Here is a 24,446-nt window from a genome sequence, read left to right on the forward strand (position 1 = left end):
TGTTTCCCAGCAGGAGCCAGACAGCGCTTGGGCCGGCTCGGCAGCGGCTCGGCGCGGGGCGGGCGGAGCGCGCCGAGCCCCATTAACATTCCGTTCCACGTGTTGCTTGTTGTGGGCGCTACAGGTTCCCCACCTGCGCGGCGCGGCAGCCGCCGGCGGGCGGAGCCCGTCCCCGTCGCTCGGGGAGAAGTGACAGGCTGGCCGGGGCTCTGATAGGAGCCGGCCAGAGCAATTCCCAAGGCAACCCAAGCTCGACCCCCTTCCCAGGCCCCGCCCCCTCCCTGGCGTCTGCCGCGGGTAGGAACTAGTCGGTGTGTAAAACTCGACGTGTCCGGAAAGGTGCGCGCCGCTTTCCCTTTCGCTCCGCGCCCGCAGGCAGGGGCCGCGCGTTGCCGGCACCATGCTGGACCCGTCCTCCAGCGAAGAGGAGTCCGACGAGGTGCTGGAAGAGGAGAGGCGGGAGGTGCTGGTGGTGGCGCCCGGGGGCTGCAGCGGCAGCTCGCCGCGAGTCCTGCCGGCTCCCAACCGGGAGCCCCACGCGAGGGAGCCGGGGCGCCAGGGCAGCGGCCCCGCCAGACCGGCGAGCCCCAGCCCCTCGGTGCTGAGCGAGGGCAGGGAGGAGCAGGAGAGGCTGCAGAAAGAGGAGAGGGAGAAGCGGCTCCGGCTGCAGCTGTATGTGTTCATAGTGAGGTGCATCGCGTACCCGTTCAACGCCAAGCAACCCACCGACATGGCCCGGAGGCAGCAGAAGGTGAGTCGCCGCAGGCACCGGTCCCACCAGCCTCCCCCGCCCCCACTTCCCGCCTGGCCACTGGGCACTGCCCGCTCCGCCCCCGCTCCATCTCCGCTGCATGGTCCACGAGCTTTGGGTTTGTTTTCTGCACTGCGACCCCCATCTCGGTAGCAGCAGCTGATCGCTACTGGCAGCCTGAGCCAGGCGTGCCTGCTCAGTCGGGGTGCAATCCCCGGGATCCCGCTGCACGTCTCTGAAGTGCCATAAAGTATTAAATCGCCCGTAACTTCTTCTGAGCACGCCCGAGACCGGGATTGTGGGCCATCGTCTGCCCACCTTTCATCCGAGTCTCTGTATCGATCGGTTCAGTAGTGAAGTGTTTTTGTGTCAGTGGGTCACACCGCACTGTTGAGATTAATTTCCAGCTCGCTAGCAGAGCATGGAGAAGCCTGTTCAGACACTACCATAGTCTAGGTTGGGCACATCTCTGATTCCTTCAACAGGTTGATCTCTTTAATAGGCGTTTGTTTAATGAGCCTCCGAACGTTTGGGAGGAAGAAAATGCAGTCGTTCAACAGAGTGATTAATTTTCACAGATGTTTCTGCAAAGGGAATCAATTTCTTGTATTTTATGTCGGTGTTAACAGGATTATCTTTGCAGCAGATACTCTCTAAAGTAGGTTCCAGTGCATTTTTAAAATCAGCATGGCACTAGTGGCATGTAGAAACGAGCAGAAGAAAATTTCTTTACAAATTATAAGTTTTTCAGGGTGACAGTTAAATCCACCTCTATTGTCAAATAGGATCATTTTATAGTAAAAAAATAAATAATGGAAGACTTGTTAGAAGTACTAATCCAGCAGGGTATGATAGATGGCAAAACAGATGTTAAAATGACATTAAACTCTGAAAGGTATTTCATGCAAAAAATAATGTGCTGACCAAATACATCTAAAGATAAATCATGGATATAATACAAAGGAGAATTGTTTTGTAAATGAGACAATCCATCTATTTTGTTTCAGTGATTATTACTAAATGCAGACTCCAGATAAGGAGAAACAGTGTCTTAACAACTCAGGTATCAGAGGGGTAGCAGTGTTAGTTTGAATCTGTAAGAAGCAATAGAGGGTCCTGTGGCACCTTTAAGACTAACAGAAGTACTGGGAGTATAAGCTTTCGTGGGTAAGAACCTCACTTCTTCAGATGCGAGTAATGGAAATAGAAGTGAGGTTCTTACCCACGAAAGCTTATGCTCCCAATACTTCTGTTAGTCTTAAAGGTGCCACAGGACCCTCTGTTGCTTTTAACAACTCAGGGAACCAATCACGTGGTTGTTTGCCTTTTATTAAAGGTAGAGCAAAGTTTCATTTGCTGTGCAATATATTTGGGGCAGGCTCCCAAGATAGTGTGTTACTCTATGCTTTTAGATTTTTCAGTTGCTTAAAAAATACTCAGTTATTGGAAAGTTTATTTTAAAATTTGAAATCTTTTCATTTTGTACTTGGTTCTGTAAATATTGCATAATCAATTTCTAGAAGGATACTAAACAAACTTCTATTAATGACTGCGCTAGAGGCTAACAGAGAGAATCTTTTTAAATTCAGTCTCCAGACAGAATACTTTTGATTCTGACTCTTGATCTTTTTGAATACGTAAGGGCTATTGGGAAAGAGAATAGTCTGGGTATTTACTTTTACGTAGATTCAAATCTTCATATATTTCAGAATGTATTTATTTTTAATTCACAAAATGGATTGAATTCCACTTGGTTTGTTGCTGTGAAGACTAGTAAACTATTAGTTTAAGTGTTTACTGTTTTGGGGACATGTAGGGTGCCAGCCTGAATGTGACTGATATAGGTGACGGCAGATTGTCACAAAAATCCAGTAGGCACTAATGTAATGTGATGATAGTAACAGCAACAAAATAGCATATTGTAGTAATTCTTTTATTTCATCTTACTTATTTAAACAGAGAAACCCATGGTCAAGATTTTTCAAAAACAAGTGCCTAAAGTTAGGTTCCTAAATCTATATTTAGGACCTAAAAATAAATGGCCTGATTTTTCCAAAATGCTAAGCACCCAGCTGCTGCAATTGACTACAACCTTTGAATTCACTTATTTTGATGGTAATGCTCCAAGGTAGTACCATGTACATGGTGTTTCTAAAGGTGTGTGAAAGAGGATCTTGAGAATTTCTGAGATCAGTATAGGGCACTTATTGGTGTTGCACCCAGTGTAAAAGTATGACACTTGCTGTATTAATGTTTAGCCATTGAGCTGTAAATCACCCAATCTGACATCTCACCTCAAATCAAATACTACCTGCAGTTTTCACTTCTAAGTGACACATGACATTCAGTGTACAGTAATTAAAATGGGACAAATTTTCATTTGCTTTAAGAATTTAACTGTGGAACTAGAAAGATGTTTTATGTTTTTAATCAGGCTGAAAAACCTAGTGCTTTTGTAAGAAAGAAAAACGTCATTTTTCAGTGTCCATTTCTGTTAGAAGTAAGAAACTATCAGATGTTGTTGTTATAATAATCTAGTAAATGTAACATATTTAAAAATACTGTAGATCTGTTAGGCTTCAGCTGCTCAGCTAGAATGTTTTATTTACCAGGAATTGTCTGAATTGTAAACACACCTGTTTTCAGTACATGCCTCGTGATCATTTACAGTGCTGTCTGGAACGTAACAGAAAGCAATATCTCACTTTGTACCAGGGATGAATTTAAGATTTAGCCATACACTCTGTAATTTCAAATTGCAAATCTACTTAAATCATTCATTCATTACTTAGATTGTAGTAGGAACTACAGTGTTCTAGGTGTTTTCCAAACATGAAAGTCATAGACCCTGCCACAAACAAACCCCATAATTTGAAGTAATCTGAATCTTTTGTCTATTTCAAAATTAGCTTTTTAAAACTTCATATGTATAAACTTTACTCTTTATATAATAACTCCTCAAAGATTATTTAGATATATCTTGATAATTTTCTTAGCTTTCATTTCTTGTCCACAAAATGTTTAGAGGTTTAATTGTCAAGTGCACAAATATCTTCTTGAACTCTTTGGATATTGATAACTCATATATTAATCAGAGCCACTAGACAAATAGGAATGTTGTCATTTTAAAAACAGAGTATTCGATAACCTATATGAAAATCTCATTGATCTACTACATATTTTATTATTTGGATTATATAGTACGTTGGGCTGCTTTTTTTTATGTGTGAGGCTAACTACTATAGACAGCTCCTGCTATCTGTGTTCTTTTCTCCTCCTGGTACACAAGCTAATTAACCATACTTGTTAACAATAGGTATGGGTTTGCTTACCTTACTATTTCTCTACCCCCTACACCCTCTTCCTAGCCCTTCTATAACATGCTTTCTTCTTGATAATGTGTTAAGTAATCTCTTTCTAAGGTAAATTGCCTCAGGAAGCTTCACTTCCAGATGCGTGGCTCTGTCTTAAGTTCCCTTACCACATTTTGAGGATTTTTTGACTTCTGGCCTCATAGGTCTTAAATAATGGGGTATCTGAAATCAAAAAACATTTTAAAAAGTGAACATCGTGCTTGTGCAAAGCTCCACAACTGGTATGTTCTGGGTGGCAGGACCTTGCACACTTGCTAATGTGCCTCAACCCCGACTAAGAGGTTCTTAGATTATTTTAAGGTTAGAAGGAACAATTGTGACCAAAACAGGTATCGTCCCCATTTTACAAATGGGCACAGACAATCTAAGTGACATGCCTAAGGTGAGACAGGAAGTCCTGTGAAAAATGAACCAAGATCTTTCAAGTCCCGGTACAGTTCCTCAACTGCAAGACCAGCCTTCTGTCCTACCACATCGAAGGGTTAAAATCTCTTATTCACATTTATTTAATCCTTGAAGTCTGTTCTACAGATGTTTAATGTCACTTGTAATGAAAATTTCTGCAGTCCTTTTCACAGGGAACTGGACTGAGACCACCCTATTGTGGTGTTTAACATAGACCACTAAATAGTTCATATGGTATTCACTGGTTGTCACTGATGATTGGGAAGGATTTGAACCAGTGACCTACATGTGGAAATACTCCAAATTCTGGCATCGTCTCAGTCTTCCCAAAGACCAGATCTCTTGATGCTGTGCACTATCAGTGATGTTTTTGCTTGCAGGCTTCTAGCAGTCTTACTGATAAACTAAAAAGAGGTTAGATAATCTATTAGGCTTTGATCATTTATTTTTTTTCTGCTAATTGAGTGTTAGTTTGTTGCTGAGCAAATACTGCAAGATGTGCCAGACTGCTGCTTTTTGTTATGTGGAATATATTATCCAGTAGGGAAGTGATGGAAACCACATATTAAACTACAACCTCAGTCTGAACAGAAACAATATCTGTGAGGAGATGGTTTATTTCTTTTAAAACCAATGCATTGGTCTCTATGATATGCTGAGACCACAATACTTAATTTTATAGGCTGAGTTGTATTAATGAACTTAAATGTTTTTAAACTGTGATTTAGCATTTACTCTACTTCCCCCTATACAACAAGAAATGTATTCAGCTCATTTATGAAGCTCAGGAAACAAGAAGTAAAAACAAATATTAGAGTATTTTATATAAGAACTGCCATATTGGACCAGATTAGTGGTTCACCTAATCCAATAACCTGTTTTTGACTGTATGATTTACTGTAATTTCATCCCTTAATTTTATTTAAGCACAAGCTATGTAAGAAAAATAGTTGTTAAATGTTAAAATTAATCTACAGGATTATGCATAATTAAAAATATTCCTGTGAAATCTGGCTCTAGGTGGAATCCTACCACCCAATCCTTTTATTACCTAATTACCACTAGACTAAGGCAAATTGCAAGGGTAAAAAATCCATGCTAAACATTTTTAGAGAAATTGGAAGTTTAACAGAAATACTTTCAGGAGTGGCCCATTTTAAGGTGCCGAGTCCCTGTACTCCATTCAAGATCAGCAAGACTTTTCTTTTGCTTGAGACAAAAGTTAAAACAATGGTCAAATATGCTAAAATGGCTGGCTTAAGCATTAAATTGGAGGCTATCTAGCACAGACAGGTAAGAAGTCCTCAAGGGATCAGGGCAGGGGTGCACCCTTTTGCTAGAAGTGCTGTACTCCATAGATGTGAATGTACATGCTGAGTGATGAAAAACCTTCCAAATAAACTTCACGGTAGATCTCGCCACATTTATTGTGGAAGAGGAAATGGAAATAATGAAAAGATGCAGCAGTGGTTGCTGCAATCCATTGTTATCTATCATTGTACTTACCAATGTTGTAGCATCAAAGCATCTTCAAGTATTTGTGGATTTATTCTCCCCCAACTCCCCTGTGAGGGAGGGCAGGATTATTACCTTCACTTTACAGATGTGCAACTGAAGAACACAGAGACTAAGTGATTTTTCTCAAGTTGACACACTAAGTCTTCAGCAGAGCCAAAGTTGAATCTAGGCCTCCTGAGTATCAATGCAGTGCTTTAACCAGAAGACCATCATTCCAGTGGATATTTTGCAAACGTTCAACCACATACTTCTCCAGATGTCTTGGAATGTTAATGTCGCCAGGGTACCGAGGGTGGCATTCTATTTTCTATGAGCAATAAAGCCTAGTCTAAAACAAGTTATGATTTTGTTCTTTGTTCCTGAGAATCCAATGAAGTATATGGTGGTGTTTTTCTTCTCACCCCCTGTCAAGGCTGTATCCCCACTTTGAACTTTAGGGTACAAGTGTGGGGGCCTGCATGAGGACTTCTAAGCTTAACTACCAGCTTAGTTCTGGTCCGCTGCCACCATTCCCTTCCCTGGGAAGCTTTTAGAAACCTTTCACCAATTCCCTGGTGAATACAGATCCAAACTCCTTGGATCTTAAAACAAGGAGAAATTGACCCTTCCCCCCTCCTTCCTTTCACCAACTCCTGGTGAATACAGATCCAACTTCCTTGGATCTAAAAACAAGGAAAAATCAATCAGGTTCTTAAAAAGAAGGCTTTTAATTAAAGAAAAAGGTAAAAATCATCTCTGTAAAATCAGTATGGAAAATAACTTTACAGGGTAATCAAACTTAAAGAGCTCAGAGGACCCCCCCTCTGTCTTAGGTTCAAAGTACAGCAAACAAAGATAAACACTCTAGTAAAAGGTACATTTACAAGTTGAGAAAACAAAGTAAAACTAAGACGCCTTGCCTGGCTTTTTACTTACAAGTTTGAAATATGAGAGACTTGGTTAGAAAGATGTGGAGAGCCTGGATTGATGTCTGGTCCCTCTCAGTCCCAAGAGCGAACAACCCCTTAAACAAAGAGCACAAAACAAAAGCCTTTCCTCCCCACCCCCCCCCCCCCCCCAAATTCAAAAAGATCTTGTCCCCTTATTGGTCCTTTGGGTCAGGTGTCAGCCAGGTTACCCGAGCTTCTTAACCCTTTACAGGTAAAAGGATTTTGGAGTCTCTGGCCAGGAGGGATTTTATAGTACTGTACACAGGAGAGCTGTTACCCTTCCCTTTATAGTTATGACACTCCCACCCTCCCAAAATACAGCTGATTCAATTTATATTTGGAAAGCTCATAGAATAAAGTGTGTAAACAGAAATGGATTGTTCTGTAAACTGTTTTCAGTCTAGAAAGAATTTTGTTTGTGAACATGCATTGAACTACCTGAGTGAGGAAAGATTGTGACAATTATAGTGCTCAGTTTTATTCATGGACTACATGCCAGAGGAATGGTCTCTGGGTGACACATCAGGAGGAGGGTTCCTGAGTAAACAGAGGACAATAAAGTGGTAAAATTCAGTGCCTGAAAGGATATAAAACGACTGCCTTTTCCCTCCATATTTATAATTTTACTTTAATAATCAACATGTACATACAGTAGAAATCCAAGGATGGGGGAAGAATTTAAAAATAAATCAATAAAAAACCTATCAAAACCAAAGAGAAATATTCCCAAGCACGGTATGAAGTCATACAACACCAAGAGTTAATAATTAAACTATGCCTTTAACTGATTATAAAGAATGGACACTAATTTAGCTGGCTGTTTAAGATCCGAACTAAATCAGTCTAATATCTGAATCAGAAGAAGCAAAAAGAAAAAACTATTTCAAGTAGTAAATGACTGACATTTCATATTTTTCACTTGAAAATAGGAAGTTGCGGATATAACCAAACAAACCCACAAGTGAGTACATCAGAAGCATTACTACTCAAAGCTGGGAATAATGGAATGCAATAATTCATTTTCATCTAAATCCCACAAGCTTCCTTTCGCCTGGTTTTTTCCCCATTTTTTCTAGGATTTTATTGATGATAGAAAAGTTGATCATAAGTTATAATAATAACCTCCAAGCAACTATCAGGAAAAATTTAGCAAGAAACAAAACCATGGTGTCCATCCCCAGGGAACAGACTGTATTGTCAGATATTTCTTTTAGGCCTATTTTGCCCAAGCAATATCTGGAAATACATCTATTTTTCTTCTCCTGATACAAACTATCTCCTGGATGCTTCCGGGCCTTCTTCATATGATGGTCTCAGACCAAAGTAAAGGTAAATGTGGAAGTACCCCACAAAGCCAATTCTGATAAGATTCAAGGGGTATTTCAGAGGAAGAAGTACATTGCAAAGAATTCTCATGCTCCCTGCCAAGGCAGATCAAACTTAATCAGAAATGGTTTCTATCAAGAGAGGTAAAATGGAACATTGATCTTCTCCCCCCATACCCTCAGGGAGAGCTAACACTCCCAAATTACAGCTCTTAAAATGACTTTCCACCATGTCTTTTTTTTTCTGATGAAACTCAGGCTTATCTTTTACAAGCAACCTAAGGCCCTGTCTTGATGGGCAAAGTGTTTATTTTACTTTCAGTTCTCTTAGATAGATCCAGTTAGCATGCCATGATTTGATAAGCCCTGTGAAGGCCCAAGATGTGGGTTAACACAGCTTCACATGTGTTTAAAAGGCTATTCAATTGTGTTGTGCTAACATCATTGAAAAATTCACCCTTTTTGTCCATCAGAAAAGGCTTTGGGTTTTTAGATTCTTTTTACCTTAGACTTGTCTGTGTTAGTAAAATTACCCATTGAGGGTGATGGATGTTGGCCATGGATGGAGGTTGAAGAAATATTGAAAGCTGTTTTATAGCAAGTGAAGCCAGTGACAAACAGTGTCCAGCACCATTTCAGAGAATGGCGATTAAAGCAGAACTTTGTCAGTTAAAACTGCTGTCTTGTTTATCCAACTCAGCCTCAATCAGATGTGGCTTGGTCAAAAGTTTATAAGTCTAGTTAGTTAGCACCCATTATGCCTCTGGTGTTTAAGGCAGCAGCGAAGCTCCTCCACTCCTGTATGTTTCTGGCAAGTCTTTCAATGGTTCCCCAACTGTGCCCCAGGTTTTTCAGGTCAGCTTCCACAGCTCTTTGCCATGTTGTTTTTGGGCAGCCTCGTTTTCGCTTGCCTTCAGGTGTCCATCTTATTGCTACTCTGGTGATGGAATCAATTTCCATCCGAAGCAGAAGGCCAATCCATCTCCAGCGCCTCCTGGTAATGATGGTGCTCATATCGTCTTGGCTGCACTATGTGAATAAGTCCTGGTTTGAAATTCTTCTGGGCCAAAAGATACGAAGGATTTTTCTGAGGCAGGTTGTATGAAACAAAGACAGTATGGACATGTTATATTTTGTCATTTCCCGGTTTCTGCCCTGTAAAGTAGTGTTGAAAGTACTCAGCTCCGATAAACCTTGAGTTTTTGGTTTTGGTGTTATATTTTGGTGACTTCCAGGCTTTGTATAATAGTCTAAGGTGCTGAAACCTTAGCAATGCATTTGCTTTTATCAGATGCAAAGAGTGGCAGTCCTGGATAGCTAGAAGATTGGCAACCATTATATGTTTTACTTGCATGATTGCAAACTTTTTATTTTGGCCAGTTTCTGCCTTTTTATGTTTAATAAAACCTCTGTGGTTTTTGTTAGAAGTTTGCCCCTCTCTTTCTCTTCTCCCCTCCCTCCCCCCCCCCCAGTTTTGGGAAAAATCTCATCAGCTCTGTTTGCTTTGGCTAACACCCTGTTCTGAGTGGGGCTGGGAGGGGAGCGGGGAGGGAAGAGAACTTCACAGGTTCTCTACAGGTGGCTGATCAAAGCACTGTCAGGAAGACAGCATGGGAAGCCCAGTAACTGTCACAATCTCCGCAGGGCTAGTGGGAGGGAGCTTGCTAGCTGCTTTGCTCTTTTCCCATATTCAGAAAATTATTCCTGCCCTTCTGTTATTTTGTATGTTGGTGTGTGTGCTTTCTTTCCTGCCACAACAGGCTACCTGATGCTTAGGGAAGCATGGGTGCTGTGTTCTGTTTGCCTCACCCACTTCCAGTGTTCTTTGACAGGACTCAAAAAGTGTGTGTGTGTGGGGGGGGGGGGGGGGGGGGAAATATCTGCTATGACACAACTGCTCCGACTCCATACAAACCTCTTGCAATTTAAACAACTAAAACATTTGTATCAGAGGGGTAGCCGTGTTAGTCTGAATCTGTAAAAAGCAACAGAGGGTCCTGTGGCACCTTTGAGACTAACAGAAGTATTGGGAGCATAAGCTTTCGTGGGTAAGAACCTCACTTCTTCAGATGCAAGTAATGGAAATCTCTAGAGTCAGGTATAAATCAGTGTGGAGATAACGAGGTAAGTTCAATCAGGGAGGGTGAGGTGCTCTGCTAGCAGTTGAGGTGTGAACACCAAGGGAGGAGAAACTGCTTCTGTAGTTGGATAGCCATTCACAGTCTTTGTTTAATCCTGATCTGATGGTGTCAAATTTGCAAATGAACTGGTGACTAGCTCTAGTGCCTGTTTCTGCCTGGAAATGCTAACAGCATATAGAAATTGACCAAATTCTTGTCATTCTCACTTATTCCCAGTGTCCTGAACAACAGCTGTGAAAAAGGACAGGGACTTGAGTCAGTTTTCTCTCTGATGTAGTTTGGGGAGACGTGTGAGGCGCATCAGAGGCAGTAGAGTTGCTTGCAGTGTGCTAGATTGCATCAGTTTATGCCCATGTTCACAATTTGAAGGTTGTTTTGGTAGTCATAAGGACTAGAGACTTAAAAAAATAAAGAGAGTTTAGATTCTGTTGAAGTTGATGGCACTTGTGTGAAAGAGCTTATTACATACTCTGGGCAAGTGGAGTTTTTAAGTCCTGCTATTTGTGTTATAACTGTAAGAGATCCAGTTCAGCAAAGAATGTAAGTGAATGCTTAACTTTAAGCATGACTACTTGTAAGTCCAAGAATATACTTAAGTGCTTTGCTGAATTGGGGCCAGAATGAGAATTTGTTGGAGGGGCTATGAGAAACTAAACTACAGTTACTAAGTTGTAAGTTTGTAATAAATAATGTGTTGGTTTAAAAAAAAATCAGCAGGGAAATTGTGCAAAACCTTTTGCACTATTTTGTTTGCATCTTTTTTTTTCTTGAAAATTCATTCTGTACTTAGGAGTCTTTCCATTAAAGTCAATGGAATTTAGATCAGACTCCATGACATTCCCTTTCCAAAAAAGTGAGATCAGTGAATACAGTAATACACCTTTATCATTATGGTGATTAAGAGATGATAGGTAGGGTGGGCATAGGTCATGAAAGGCTTTGAAAGTGAAGACAAGCAATTTGCTTGATGTCATGGAGAATGGGGAAACAGAAGGGGGATCCAAAGACTGACATGATCAAAGTGATGTGTAAGGAAAATGATCCTAGCAACACCATTCTGAATAGGTATGAGCAGGGCAAGGTTGCATTTATCAAGGCCACAGAGAAGGATATAGCAATAATTGAGATTTGAGTTGACCGCCTGGATTAAAGTTTTAGCTGTGTGAATGGATAGGAAAAGTCATGTTGTTACCCGGGGTTCTTTCAACCCAAAGCTCTTGGTAACTTTACTCTGTGCGAGGAGGTATCAGGAAATAAATCAGGGGGGAGACAGCCGTCCAACCAATAGATGGCTGGCACAAACAGGACAACACAAGAGTGCTTTCACTTAAAGCTAAACTTTACTAGTCTCAAGCACTTACGCACGTCCGCAACAAGATTAGTAAAACACCCCCAACCCTTGAAAATTACCAAAGTTGAGTGTGGCTCTCGAGTGGCACAGTGGCAGCCCATCTGCCGGTGGGGAACACAAGATGCATCCAGAGGGAGAGACCAGTCCTGAAGAGTCCTCCCTATCTCAAGCTTTTTTCCCTTATTTATACATTAGTAATACAATGACACGTCCCTTAAAAAAAACTTGTCAAGCAAGCAGTTCCAATGGGCAAGCAAGAGGCTCCTTCTGATTATTGATTAACCAGGTGTGGGTCTTTCCAGAGTCTGCAGCCTTGAGACCCCAATAGACATTCCTGAGGGTACATCCTGCTCTTCTAAAGTGTATCAGCAACTTCAACACATTTCTTATCAGGAAGGACACGGGGTCAAGCTGCCCTTTCTGTGGCACCCTAAACCCCCCTCCCCTCCTGCCTTGGTCAAGCTGCATGGCCACTTTATAGCCTGCTGACTAGGTTGCTTTTTAATAATAAGCCATAGTGGTTTCAAGCACTTTACTGATTTGCCAAAGTCTCCCCGTACAATGTTTTAGAGATGTTACGCAGACAAAGTCTGCAAGATTTGGACCTAGCCTGGATGTGAAGCTCTAGACTAGAGAGACATCTGAGTTGAAGATAATGCCCAAGTTGTGGGCCTGAGTGATAAGCAGATGCTTGTGTTGTCCTCAGTGATCTAGAAAGGAGGAAAGGGGTGGGCCTGGGTGGAAAGATTAGTTTTAGTCATGTTGAACTTGAGCTGATGGCTAGACATCAGCTAGATCAGGGATGGGCAAACTTTTTGGCCCGTGGGTCATATCTGGGTATGGAAATTGTATGGCGGGCCATGAATGCTCACGAAATTGGGGTTGGGGTGGGGGTTCCAGATGGGGCTGGGGATGAGGGGTGCAGGAGAGTGCTCTGGGCTGGGACTGAGGCGTTCCGAGGGTGAGAGGGGAATCAGGGCTAGGGCTGGGGCAGGGGGTTGGGCCGCGGGAGGAGGTCAGAGGTGCAGGCTCCCGGCGGTGCTTACCTCTAGCAGCTCCCTGAAACAGCGGCATATCCCCCCTCCGGCTCCTACGTGGGCGTGCAGCCAGGCAGCTCAGGCTAGAGCTTGATGTGGGGGATCAGCAGCTCCTTCCAGCTGTGTCTGAAACACAGGAGTTGAGGAGGAAAAGGTGGAGGCAGTTTCTAGACCTGGTGAGATGCCTGGAGACTAAAAGTGCTGCCTCCTTTAATTTGTTGTTTCATACTTTGCATGAAACGATTTGGATGTCTGGAATTTTTGTACCTTAGAGGTGGTAACCCTAGAGGAGATGTGTGGGTTGTGGTGGGTCATCAACATGGAAGTTCAGGTCCCCAAGAATGAGTGTGGGAGACAGAGTTTTTATGGTATTATATTGTACTCTTGCAAAAGAATGTACCCTTTAACTGCTTGTGTGATAACGGGATGACTTTTGTGCTTTCATTAAAAATATAAATGAACATCTCCAGGCAGTGTGTGCCAAATATTTATTTTGAAAGCTGTTACTTAAGAGAGCCCCCAGCTTGTGCTTCATTGTCCTCTATCCCTTCATTAATTTTTGAATTACATATTCAGAGGCCGCATAGCAGGGCACTGGAGGCTGTTTCCTTGTACAAAAATGTCATAATATTGTCTTTCTATTGGAACTGTTTGGCATATCAAATATGCATTGTGTTAAAATATTAATATTGGACCTTTATTGTGGTCTCCTTACAGATGAGGTGCCTAGCAAGACAAAGAAACAAAAATAAAAAGCAGACTAGTTTGAGGTGTGCCTGGAACTTGCTGTGTTACTCTGCTAATATCATTTCATGGAGGAGAGGAGAATTTCTCTTCCTCCTGGGTTGATTTTTCAGAGTAGCAAAGGTTGAGAAAATACCTGGAAATCAAAAATAACAAGCTGTATTTATGAGCATAGGCCAGATCATGCAGTCATACTGAGATCAAACTCCTATTGAAATCAGTGGGTGTTTGCACTGAGTGAAGGCTGCAGGAAGTCAGGTCATGGTCTGGAAGGGACTTGAATAGAAGGAAAATGTTGATCTATGAGATGGTGGTATGATTACCCTACTCATGTTTTAGTGCATTCACTTTATAGTATCAGTATTGTCAACCTCAAGAGTTCAGAAATCATGAATCGGGCCCCCCAAAGTCATGAGATTTAAGACTTTTTTTTTTTTTTAAAGAACTTTTTCTCCGTCTTTGGGTTTCTGAGCCTGTAGGGTGCAATCACTTCATAGTTTCAATCTTTTCTCTGCAGCCATGAGTGCTAGAAACATCCGGGTCTTCTTTAAAATGAAAATTTAAATACTCTTGGTGCCACAGCTGGAGTTTTAAGAAAAACATCAAATATTGTGAGATATGATTAAAATCATCAGAGCTGGCAACATAGTATTATATATGCCTTAGCCATTGAAAACTACAAAACACATTTAAAAATTGTAGAAATCAAGTAGTTACATTGTCTAGGATTTTTGCATGTGTAGCATAAAGATAACATAGTAATCTATGTTGAAAATCTGATTTAGATCCCAACTATTTCAGAAGATGGAAATATTTTTTCCTCTGGTTACTTGTGTGATCCTGTGTGATTGTGTCTGCCCACAGCTCTCATTGAAATAAACCTGTGGGGTGGTTAGCACCTTTGGGGATTGGCCCCATAAAGTGGTGACTTTTTAAAAACTTTGAAAGTAGTTACAACTTGGCTGTCTTTCCCCCCCACCCCCCTTTGGTGAATTGGGAGGGGGAGAGTATCTTACAGAAACCATGTTTGCTGTACATTGTGCTCCCAGACAAGTAGATCTTGTAAGTTCTAGTAAGATCTTTGATCATACATTTATAAGTTGCAATGGGAGTCAGTGTCCCAAAGAATGGGGCACTAGACTGGGAGTCAGGAGACGTAGGCTCTGTTCCTGGCTCTGTCAGTGACCTGTAATATAACCTTGAGCGAGTCACTTAACCTGCTTGAAAAATGGACCTAATGACTCCTCCTCTTCATTGGTAATGTGCTTTGTAAACTATATATGAAAAAGCATTGTGTAAGAATGAATGTAGTATTATTATTATTATTATTTATTATTATAATGAGGAAATCAATCATTCACTTTAAATCACTTACCCACTAACTTTTGGATGTTTCAAGTCCTTCATCTAAATATAGGTGTCGCCTGAAGTCCTATATGTAATATAAAAGTCTTTTATTGCTAACTACCAGTACAACTCAGAGCTCAGTCTGGTATAGGTTCAGAAGTTCGCTGAGATATGATGGCATCAATTACTGTTTGATAAAAGCTACACAAGGTCAATCTTTCTAATGCACTTCACTCTTTAAAGCAAGACTTAATAGAAAGCTGTTGTACAGATAATATTGGAGTGTGGAGGAGGGAGGGAAGGGGAGAGAGAGAGTGCATTCGAGGACAGAGTCTGTTTTCAGAAGCATGTAACTTTTAGAAAGATTATCTATTTCTTATGTAAGTTCTCTGTCTGAAGATTGTTTCCCCTTTCTTGAAAAAATGAGTTAAATTCCTTGGGGTTTTTTGTTTGTTTGTTTGTTATCCAAGCATTTATCAAAGTATGTATAACAAGGTGTTAATTTTTCCAGATGCTTATTTTTGTACTCTTTTTAAATCAGGAGCACCTTAATTTGTAAAGTTTAAATGTACCATGGACTTGGGCCTCCATTACTTTGACATGTTTGAAGAAATGCCTGTTAGGTATAACTAAGCTATAATTATTTGAAAATCACCTACTGGACCCTAAAATTTCCTGTCATGTTTTTAAGCATCTGCCATCAGGGTAGGAGGTGAGGCGTTCCAGGTACACCATAGCATCATTGCTGCAGCTCCCTACGTTGAGAGAGGTGCAAGTGCATTGGTTTAAGGAATTGGGCGTTCAAACAAATACACAGCTATATGAATGCCTCTTGATCAGTGGTTCTCAGGCTGCTTGCGGTCCAATGGCACAGGCTGCAGCCCATGTGACCTCTTCTGGGCCATACAGGTAGTGTATATATTGTGTGGATGCGGCCCACATAGCACATAAAGAGCTGTATATGCGGTCCACAATGGTAAATAGTTTGAGAACAACTACTCTAGATCGGGGTGGCCAACCTGAGCCTGAGAAGGAACCAGAATTTACCAATGTACATTGCCAAAGAGCCACAGTAATACATCAGCAGCCCCCCCATTAGCTCCTCCCTGCTCCCAGCACCTCCCACCCACCAGCAGCCCCGCCAATCAGCACCTCCCCTTCCATCCCCATCAGCTGTTTCGTGGCATGCAGGAGGCTCAGGGCGGGTGGGGGGGGGGGAGAGAAGAGCAAGGGCATGGCAGGGTGGAGTGGGGGCAGGGCCTGTGGCAGAGCCAGGGGTTGAGCAGTGAGCACACCCCGGCACATTGAAAGTTGGCGCCTGTAGCTCCAGCCCTGGAGTCAGTGCCTATACAAGGAGCTGTATGAAGAGCTGCATGTGGCTCCGGAGCCACAGGTTGGCCACCCCTGCTCTAGATAGTTATGTTGAAATGTGAAAATTAAATATAATATGATCATTGCAATGAACACGGATGCAGTGCTGTCAGATGGAGTGGCGGTAACAGGACAGATTACATGCATGTGTATTTGCATCATGCACGTGGTGGTGGCAGGTTTGTTTGTTTGTTTGTTTTTTCCCCCTCCAAGCTACTGGAATGTTAAGATTGTTGTAGTTCTCGAGGACGGACAGGCGTACCAACATCTTGGCACAACCATGGGTTTCTGCGTCCAGCAGACACCTGAGGATACCATCGCGGAGATCCTACGAGATGTGGCCAGGATTGACTCCTCCCTATTGGCACTATGGCAGCAGATCAACGCCTTGAACCCCTTCCTGATACCCCGTATCTCATTTGTCCTGAGGGGATCTGCCGTGGCGAAGGTACCTCTGAACAAGGCAGACAACACCATCTGGCAGCTGGAGAAGAAGTGGATGTTTCTTCCCCAGAGGGCCAGCAATGAACTGGTGTACATCTCGCACAGGCAGGGCAGGGCCAACGTCCCTTGAATGGGTGATCTGTGCGACGTTGCCATGATCACTCATGCATTCCGCCTTCTGATGTACCCGGACGCCATGGTGAGGAACATCGCGAAGAGTGCTCTGCAGGATGCCATCAAGATGCGAATCACCAGGACCCCCTCCAATCAAGATGTTGCCACCTACCTGAGCGGCTCGCTGGAAGGTGAATTTGGAAGAGATGGGAGACTTTGCTTCGCTCTGGACTCGTGCCCGCAACGCTACTTGATGACTGGAAAAGCGTATCGGCTGCCACTGGACTTGGTGCAAGGAACGCCAGGAGCTGGGAGTCCTGGTGCCACAGGTGAAGAATACAGATCACACTATCGTCACTCTGAGAGCTAGAACCACACTGGAGAGGACCCTGAAGGATGCCATCTGCTGCCAATACATAGAAAACCTGAAACAGAAGCTGGACCAGGGCAAGGCATTCAAAGTGACGTGCAAGTGGGATGCCAGCAACCAATTCCTCCCTGGGGGCAGCTTCACTCAATTTGCTGATTGGAAATTCATCCACAGGGCCCGGCTCAACTGCATCCCACTGAACGGAGCTGTCCGCCATGGGAATCGGGATAAGCGATGCAGGAAGTGTGGCTATGCCAACAAGATGCTACCCCAAGTCCTGTGTAGCTGTAAGCCCCATTCGAGAGCTTGGCAGCTGAAGCACAACGCCATTTAAGATCGCCTGGCCAGAGCCATCCCGCCTCCCGTGGGGAAGGTTGCCATAAACTCCACCATCCCTGGAATTGACAGCCAACTGCGACTGCACATCATCACCACCAACGAGGACCAGAAGAAGATCATCATGGTGGACATAACACTGCCGTTCGATAACAGGACCCCGGCCTTCCATGATATAAGGTAGATAGAAAGCTGGCTAGATCGTCGGGCTCAACGGGTAGTGATCAATGGCTCCATGTCTAGTTGGCAGTCGGTTTCAAGCGGAGTGCCCCAAAGGTCGGTCCTGGGGCCGGTTTTGTTCAATATCTTCATTAATGATCTGGAGGATGGCGTGGACTGCACTCTCAGCAAGTTTGTAGATGACACTAAACTGGGAGGAGTGGTAGATACGCTGGAGGGTAGGGATCGGATACAGAGGGACCTAGACAAATTAGAGGATTGGGCCAAAAGAAACCTGATGAGGTTCAACAAGGACAAGTGCAGAGTCCTGCACTTTGGATGGAAGAATCCCATTCACTGTTACAGACTAGGAACTGAATGGCTAGATAGCAGTTCTGCAGAAAAGGACCTAGGGGTTACGGTGGACGAGAAGCTGGATATGAGTCAACAGTGTGCCCTTGTTGCCAAGAAGGCTAACGGCATTTTAGGCTGTATAAGTAGGGGCATTGCCAGCAGATTGAGGTATGTGATCATTCCCTTCTATTCGACATTGGTGAGGCCTCATCTGGAGTACTGTGTCCAATTTTGGGCCCCACACTACAAGAAGGATTTGGAAAAATTGGAAAGAGTCCAGCGGAAGGCAACAAAAATGATTAGGGGGCTGGAGCACATGACTTATGAGGAGAGGCTGAGGGAACTGGGATTGTTTAGTCTGCAGAAGAGAAAAATGAGGGGGGATTTGATAGCAGCCTTCAACTACCTGAAGGGGGGTTCCAAAGAGGATGGATCTAGACTGTTCTCAGTGGTAGCAGATGACAGAACAAGCAGTAATGGTCTCAAGTTGCAGTGGGGGAGGTTTAGGTTGGATATTAGGAAAAACTTTTTCATTAGGAGGGTGGTGAAGCACTGGAATGGGTTACCTAGGGAGGTGGTGGAATCTTCTTCCTTAGAGGTTTTGAAGGTCAGGCTTGACGAAGCCCTGGCTGGGATGATTTAGTTGGGCATTGGTCCTGCTTTGAGCAGGGGGTTGGACTAGATGACCTCCTGAGGTCCTTTCCAACCCTGATATTCTATGATGCCCAAGCTCGAAAGGTAGAGAAATATGCCCCTCTGGCCGAAACCTTGAGAGCTAAGGGTTATCAGGTATTGACCGTCGGAGCCTTAGGCGCATGGGACCCCAGTAACGAGCGAGTGCTGAGAGAATGCGGAATTGGTCTATGCTATGCTCGGCTGATGCGGCAACTCATGGTGTTGGACACCATCAGGTGGTCGACAAACATCTACATAGATCACATCACTGGACATTGACAATACCATGAGGGATGAGCTGGAGTGCTGATGAGAAGCGCAGTCAGGAATGTAACAAATACTTTCCTTGTGGATTCCATTTTCTAAATGGACAATCAACCTAATTCTCAATTACTGAGGGACAATCTCCACTCATTGATATATTTTGCTTTTCACAACCAAGTCTCCATACAACTTTTCATGAGTGATGTACCCAACTATTCCGATTCTACTATCTAAACTGTATTGTTAAATCTATTCACCTAAATTTGGGTTATTGCTGATTATGTACTCTGTGTATCATATGACTTTTAAAAACTAACTTTGTATTTGTGGATAATCTAAGCACTATACCCAGATTTACAGACCCTCTTTTCCCAACCTATGTATTTTCTTAACATTAGCTTTAATAAAAATTTTATTGTTTAGGAAGACTGCTAAGAAGGATCAGCTAGTGCCCTTTGTTAGAAACTGATGTCATATGAGGTTTTGCTTTATTTCCTGTCTGTATCTGCTGGTCGAAAAAGTTATATCCACTTGTCTGGCTGCCATAATTTGAATTCTTCAAAGTTCTTTTATCATTTACAAGTTTCAGGCTAAAGAGGCTTTCTTTTGACCTGTTCAACAAAACACAGTGGTGAGATTGGATTCATGTTCAGCAGCCATACATATCCCCAAACACTCCCAGTTACTAGATGCTACTGTGGCAAAGGACAAACAGCTTTGGGCATTATTGTTAATGTGTACCCAGTCATAGCATTGCTGTGAGCTTGCCTTGACTGTAATTTTTGTCAGCTAAACTTCCTTGAAAAGTTCTCAGTTTTGAGTGTTCTAATAAGCGACAGCTTCCTCTCGCATTCTGCCAGAGCTTGTTTGCCAAGTTTCTGAGTGGAGGGTAAGAAACATCTGTTGGGTCAAGCATTTAATTGACCTCGGGACCATTTAATTACCAGGACATGCAGATTTTAATATAGAATGCCTTTTGAGCTATATTTTGTGAATTTTTATTATATTTTTGAATACTGTTTGAATGGGCCTTCTGCACATAATCTGTTTAAAAAAAAAAAGCCATAATTAGGAAAAATTAATTTTAAAATGGTTAAAAATCTTGAATATTTGTAGTTTTTTTTAAACCTGTATGTGTACATACACATACATTTTACATAATAAAATAATGAAAAAAACCCACTTATTTACTGTAGTCTTCTTAATGTCTCCCCCCTGAAATTCCCCATGTTCTGCATGACCTGCTTTTATCATTATAATACATCACAACTTCATAACTGTACAAAACATAACAATGTTATGTGACTTAAGTGCAGGATAGAAAGATTAACTTAAACACTTTAATTCAAGTGCCTTACAATTTCTGGAATTTACAAAGGGTTTTATGTTTCCTTCCATTCTCCAACTGGGAGGGCTTTCTTTTTTTAAGTATTATTATTATTTATTATTGTAGGAAAGCTAGTTCAAAGAAGTGAGTGAGGTCTGTCATCATTCTGATAGTTTTGGAAGTGATGCCCACAGTTGAGGTACAGGTAGCTGCCAAGAAAACAATGTCCATGTTCTCCAGAGTCTTATCCACACTGCAATTAAAAGATACAGTGCCAAAAGTGAAATCCCTGCAAGCTGGAAACTTTTAAAAGACACAATAATGGAGGCTCAAACTAAATGTATACCCCAAATTAAAAAACATAGAGGACCAAAAAAATGCCACCATGGCTAAGCAACAAAGTAAAAGAAGCAGTGAGAGGCAAAAAGGCATCTTCTAAAAAGAGGAAGTTAAATCCTAGTGAGGAAAATAAAGGAGCACAAACCTCGGCAAATGAAGTGTAAAAATATAATTAGGAAGACCAAAAAAGAATTTGAAGAACAGCTAGCCAAAGACTCAAAAAGTAACAGCAATTTTTTTTTTAAGTACATCAGAAGCAGGAAGCCTCCTAAACTACCAGTGGGGCCACTGGATGATCGAGGTGCTAAAGGAGAACTCAAGTGGGATAAGGCCATTATGGAGAAGCTAAATGAATTATTTGCAAAGATATTCACTGAAAAGGATGTGAGGGAAATTCCCAAACCTGAGCCCTTCTTTTTAGGTGACAAATCTGAGGAACTGTCAATAGAGGAGGCTTTGGAACAATTTGATAAACTAAACAGTAATAAGTCACCAGGATCAGATGGTCTTCACCCAAGAGTTCTGAAGGAACTCTAATGTGAAATTGAAGAACTACTAAATGTGGTATGTAACCTATCATTTAAATCTGCTTGTGTACCAAATGACTGGAGGATGGCTAATGTGACACCAATTTTTAACAAGGGCTCCAGAGGCGATCCTGGCAATTACAGGCTGGTAAGCCTGACATCAGTACCGGGCAAACTGTTTGAAACTATAGTAAAGAACAGAATTATCTCTGCTAGGAGCATCCTTGCGCGGTGAGCATCCCTCACTCCCCCTGGCCCTCTTGCTGTTCCTCTGGGTCCAGTTCTCAGCCCTGGACATATAGTGGGTAAGTTCCTCTGCTGCTCCTCTGCTTTCAGCCTTCTCCAGCCATAGGCTCTGTGTCTCCATCTTAGAGCTAGCAGCCAACTCGCTCTACTGCTACTGCTGCCTTCAACCCTCTCCAGCCTGCTGGCCATAGCTCTCTGGCTTGGGGTTGCTAGCCAGCAAACTCGTCTTGCTGCTTTCCTGCCTTCAACCTTCTCCCATGTCCCAAACATACAGTCTCCTAGCCAATTCCTCCCTCTTTCCAGGAAGGGTGGCAGCTTTCCCCAGAGATGATAATCACCGTCACCTCCTCCAGTCTCCTGACTTTTCTTGACTGACGCACTAAGTCTCTCTCTCTCTGGGCTTCTCCCTGACCTTTTATAGTCCCCTGATGGTGCCCTGCCCTCTGGCACAGGTGAGCTGGACATGCCTTAATCACAGGCGCCAGACACCCTGGCTACGTCTACAGTACGGGGGGGGATCGATTTCAGATACGCAAATTCAGCTGTGGGAATAGCGTAGCTGAATTCGACGTATCTGATCCGACTTACCCTGCTGTGAGGATGGCGGCAAATCGACTGCTGCGGCTCCCCCGTCGATGGCGCTTACTCCTACCTGCGCTGATGGAGTACGCGCGTTGATTCGGGGATCGATTATCGCGTCCCAATGAGACGCAATAAATCGATCCCCAAGAGATCGATTTCTACCCGCTGATCCGGGCGGGTAGTGAAGACAAGCTCCCTGTGACAGACATTTCAAGCATACTGGATCTTGCAGACTATCCAGCTTTTTTGCTGAATCATGCTGGTCTGTCTGATTGTACCACAAAGGCAGGCAGAAGGGGAGAGAGATTATTTTCCTAAATACTCTGTAGCTAGGGGAAAGTGCCCTGAACTGGGAGCTAGGAGAATGAGTTCATATCTCACCTCTGCTGGCTGTTTATTTTTTCTTGTGCTTGTCAGACCTTATTACTGACAGTGGCCTTCCACCCCAAATGTAAAAGGTGGTCAGGTATTAGCCCCCTTCCCTCATTTTACAAATAAGTTAACAGAGAAATTGCACCAGATCACTTGAGGCAAAATTGGGAATGGAACGTGGATCTCTAATATGGTAGACCTAAATCTTATCCACTTAGCAGTGCTGTCTTTTTTTTTTTTTTTTTTTTTCCCACTGAAGTGCCAAATCTATGTCCTTTGGTTATCCCATATCTAACCACTACCCCATACACCCCACCCATGGCTATGGATACAGACCGAGGAGTCCTAATCTTCAATTTTCTATTGCAGCCTAATAAATAGATGTGTAACCTACGAGCAAAGTATGTATTGAGTTCAGGGCCGGCTCCAGGCACCCAAGCTGGTGCTTGGGGCGGCACATGGAGGGGGGCGGCGCGGCGCTCCGGCCGCCGGGGAGAGCGGGGCCACAGCCGGGCTCACCGCCCTCCCCACGGCGCTCTGGCCGCCCTCCCCCCCCCGCGCCCTCCCCCCGGCCGCTGGGGGGAGAGTGGAGCCCCCACTGGGGCTCCGGCTGCCCCCCCCCGGCTCCGGGGAGGGGGGGGGCAGAGGCTTTTTTGCCTGGGGCGGCAAAAAAGCCAGAGCCGGCCCTGATTGAGTTTCTCTAAAGTTGCTGGTCTATAGCGAGGTTAGCAGTTACTCCTTAACCCAAGCGTTAAAGGTCTGTGCTGAGGATCTGAAGAGCCGAGGTTCAAACCCTGCTGGTGACCCACGTACAGGGTTGAATATGACCAAACTAGTTTTTCCTGTTTGCTTTTTCCAAAATTGGTTTATTTGCACAGTGAAGAAACATCTTTAAAACAGATATTATAGTTATGAAGCGTTATAATCTGTAAATGATGGTGCAATACATAACAAAATACAGGCCTTCTGCCATTCTGTTGTCTGTCACACCTTTTTGATTGCTGATGTCAGGAATTGGTAGGTTAAGAGAGACGCCATCTATGGAAAGAGTTTGTGAGGTCTCAAAATTTCATAAAAATCCTAAACTTCCTTTTTCTACAGCTGAAAACTCAATTTATGTTTAGAAGAATAATCTCCACAAATTTTCTGCTGAAATGGTGTCTGAGTCCCACATCTTTATCTGTGGAAGTGATACAATGGCAAATTTATTTCAAAGCAGAGTAGGAGAAAAAGGAAAAGTGTGTTCCAATCAACTCATGAAAAAGAAAATCTGGGGCATTCATCAGAATGGCTGGGAGTTTTTCCCTTCTCACTCTGTTCCCAACTCTTCCCTTCTGCCCTCCAATTCCCCACCCAAAATAGGTACAAGGTGCAGGGTGGGGAGTGGGAAGGTATCCTCACAAACAAGAAGAATCTTGGACAACCTGGTGCGGAAGATAAGCTGTCAAGGCTGCTTCCCCACTCTGAACTTTAGGGTACAGATGTGGGGGCCTGCATGAAAACTTCTAAGCTTAACTACCAGCTTAGATCTGGTCCGCTGCCACCACTCTCGATGCTAATTCCCTTCCCTGGGTACCCTTGAGAGACTTCACCAATTCCCTGGTGAATACAGATCCAAACCCCTTGGATTTTAAAACAAGGAGAAATTAACCATCCCCCCTTCTCCCTTCCACCAACTCCTGGTGGATCAAGATCCAACCCCCTTGGATCTAAAAACAAGGAAAAATCAATCAGGTTCTTAAAAAGAAGGCTTTTAATTAAAGAAAAAGGTAAAAATCATCTCTGTAAAATCAGGATGGAAAATAACTTTACAGGGTAATCAAACTTAAAGAGCTCAGAGGACCCCCCTCTAGCCTTAGGTTCAAAGTACAGCAAACAGAGATGAACACTCTAGCAAAAGGTACATTTACAAGATGAGAAAACAGAGGTAAACTAACACGCCTTGCCTGGCAGTTTACTTACAAGTTTGAAATATGAGAGACTTGTTCAGAAAGATGTGGAGAGCCTGGATTGATGTCTGGTCCCTCTTAGTCCCAAGAGCGAA

General features: G+C 43.2%; 1 protein-coding gene across 2 annotated transcripts in view; it reads left to right on the forward strand.

Annotated features, from left to right (window-relative positions):
• Positions 1-362: 362 nt before the first annotated feature.
• CADPS2 (calcium dependent secretion activator 2) overlaps positions 363-24,446 on the forward strand; it is a 557,199-nt gene continuing 533,115 nt past the window's right edge. For both annotated transcript variants that reach the window (XM_024219628.1, XM_024219629.1), the window contains exon 1: positions 363-751. In XM_024219628.1, coding sequence (XP_024075396.1) covers positions 401-751 — 351 coding nt within the window. In that variant the 5' untranslated portion in view covers positions 363-400. The remainder of the gene's footprint in view (positions 752-24,446) is intronic.

Source organism: Terrapene carolina, unplaced genomic scaffold (genome assembly GCF_002925995.2).
Source record: "Terrapene carolina triunguis isolate 2854851 unplaced genomic scaffold, T_m_triunguis-2.0 Scaffold68, whole genome shotgun sequence".
Classification (NCBI taxonomy): Eukaryota; Metazoa; Chordata; order Testudines; family Emydidae; genus Terrapene; species Terrapene triunguis.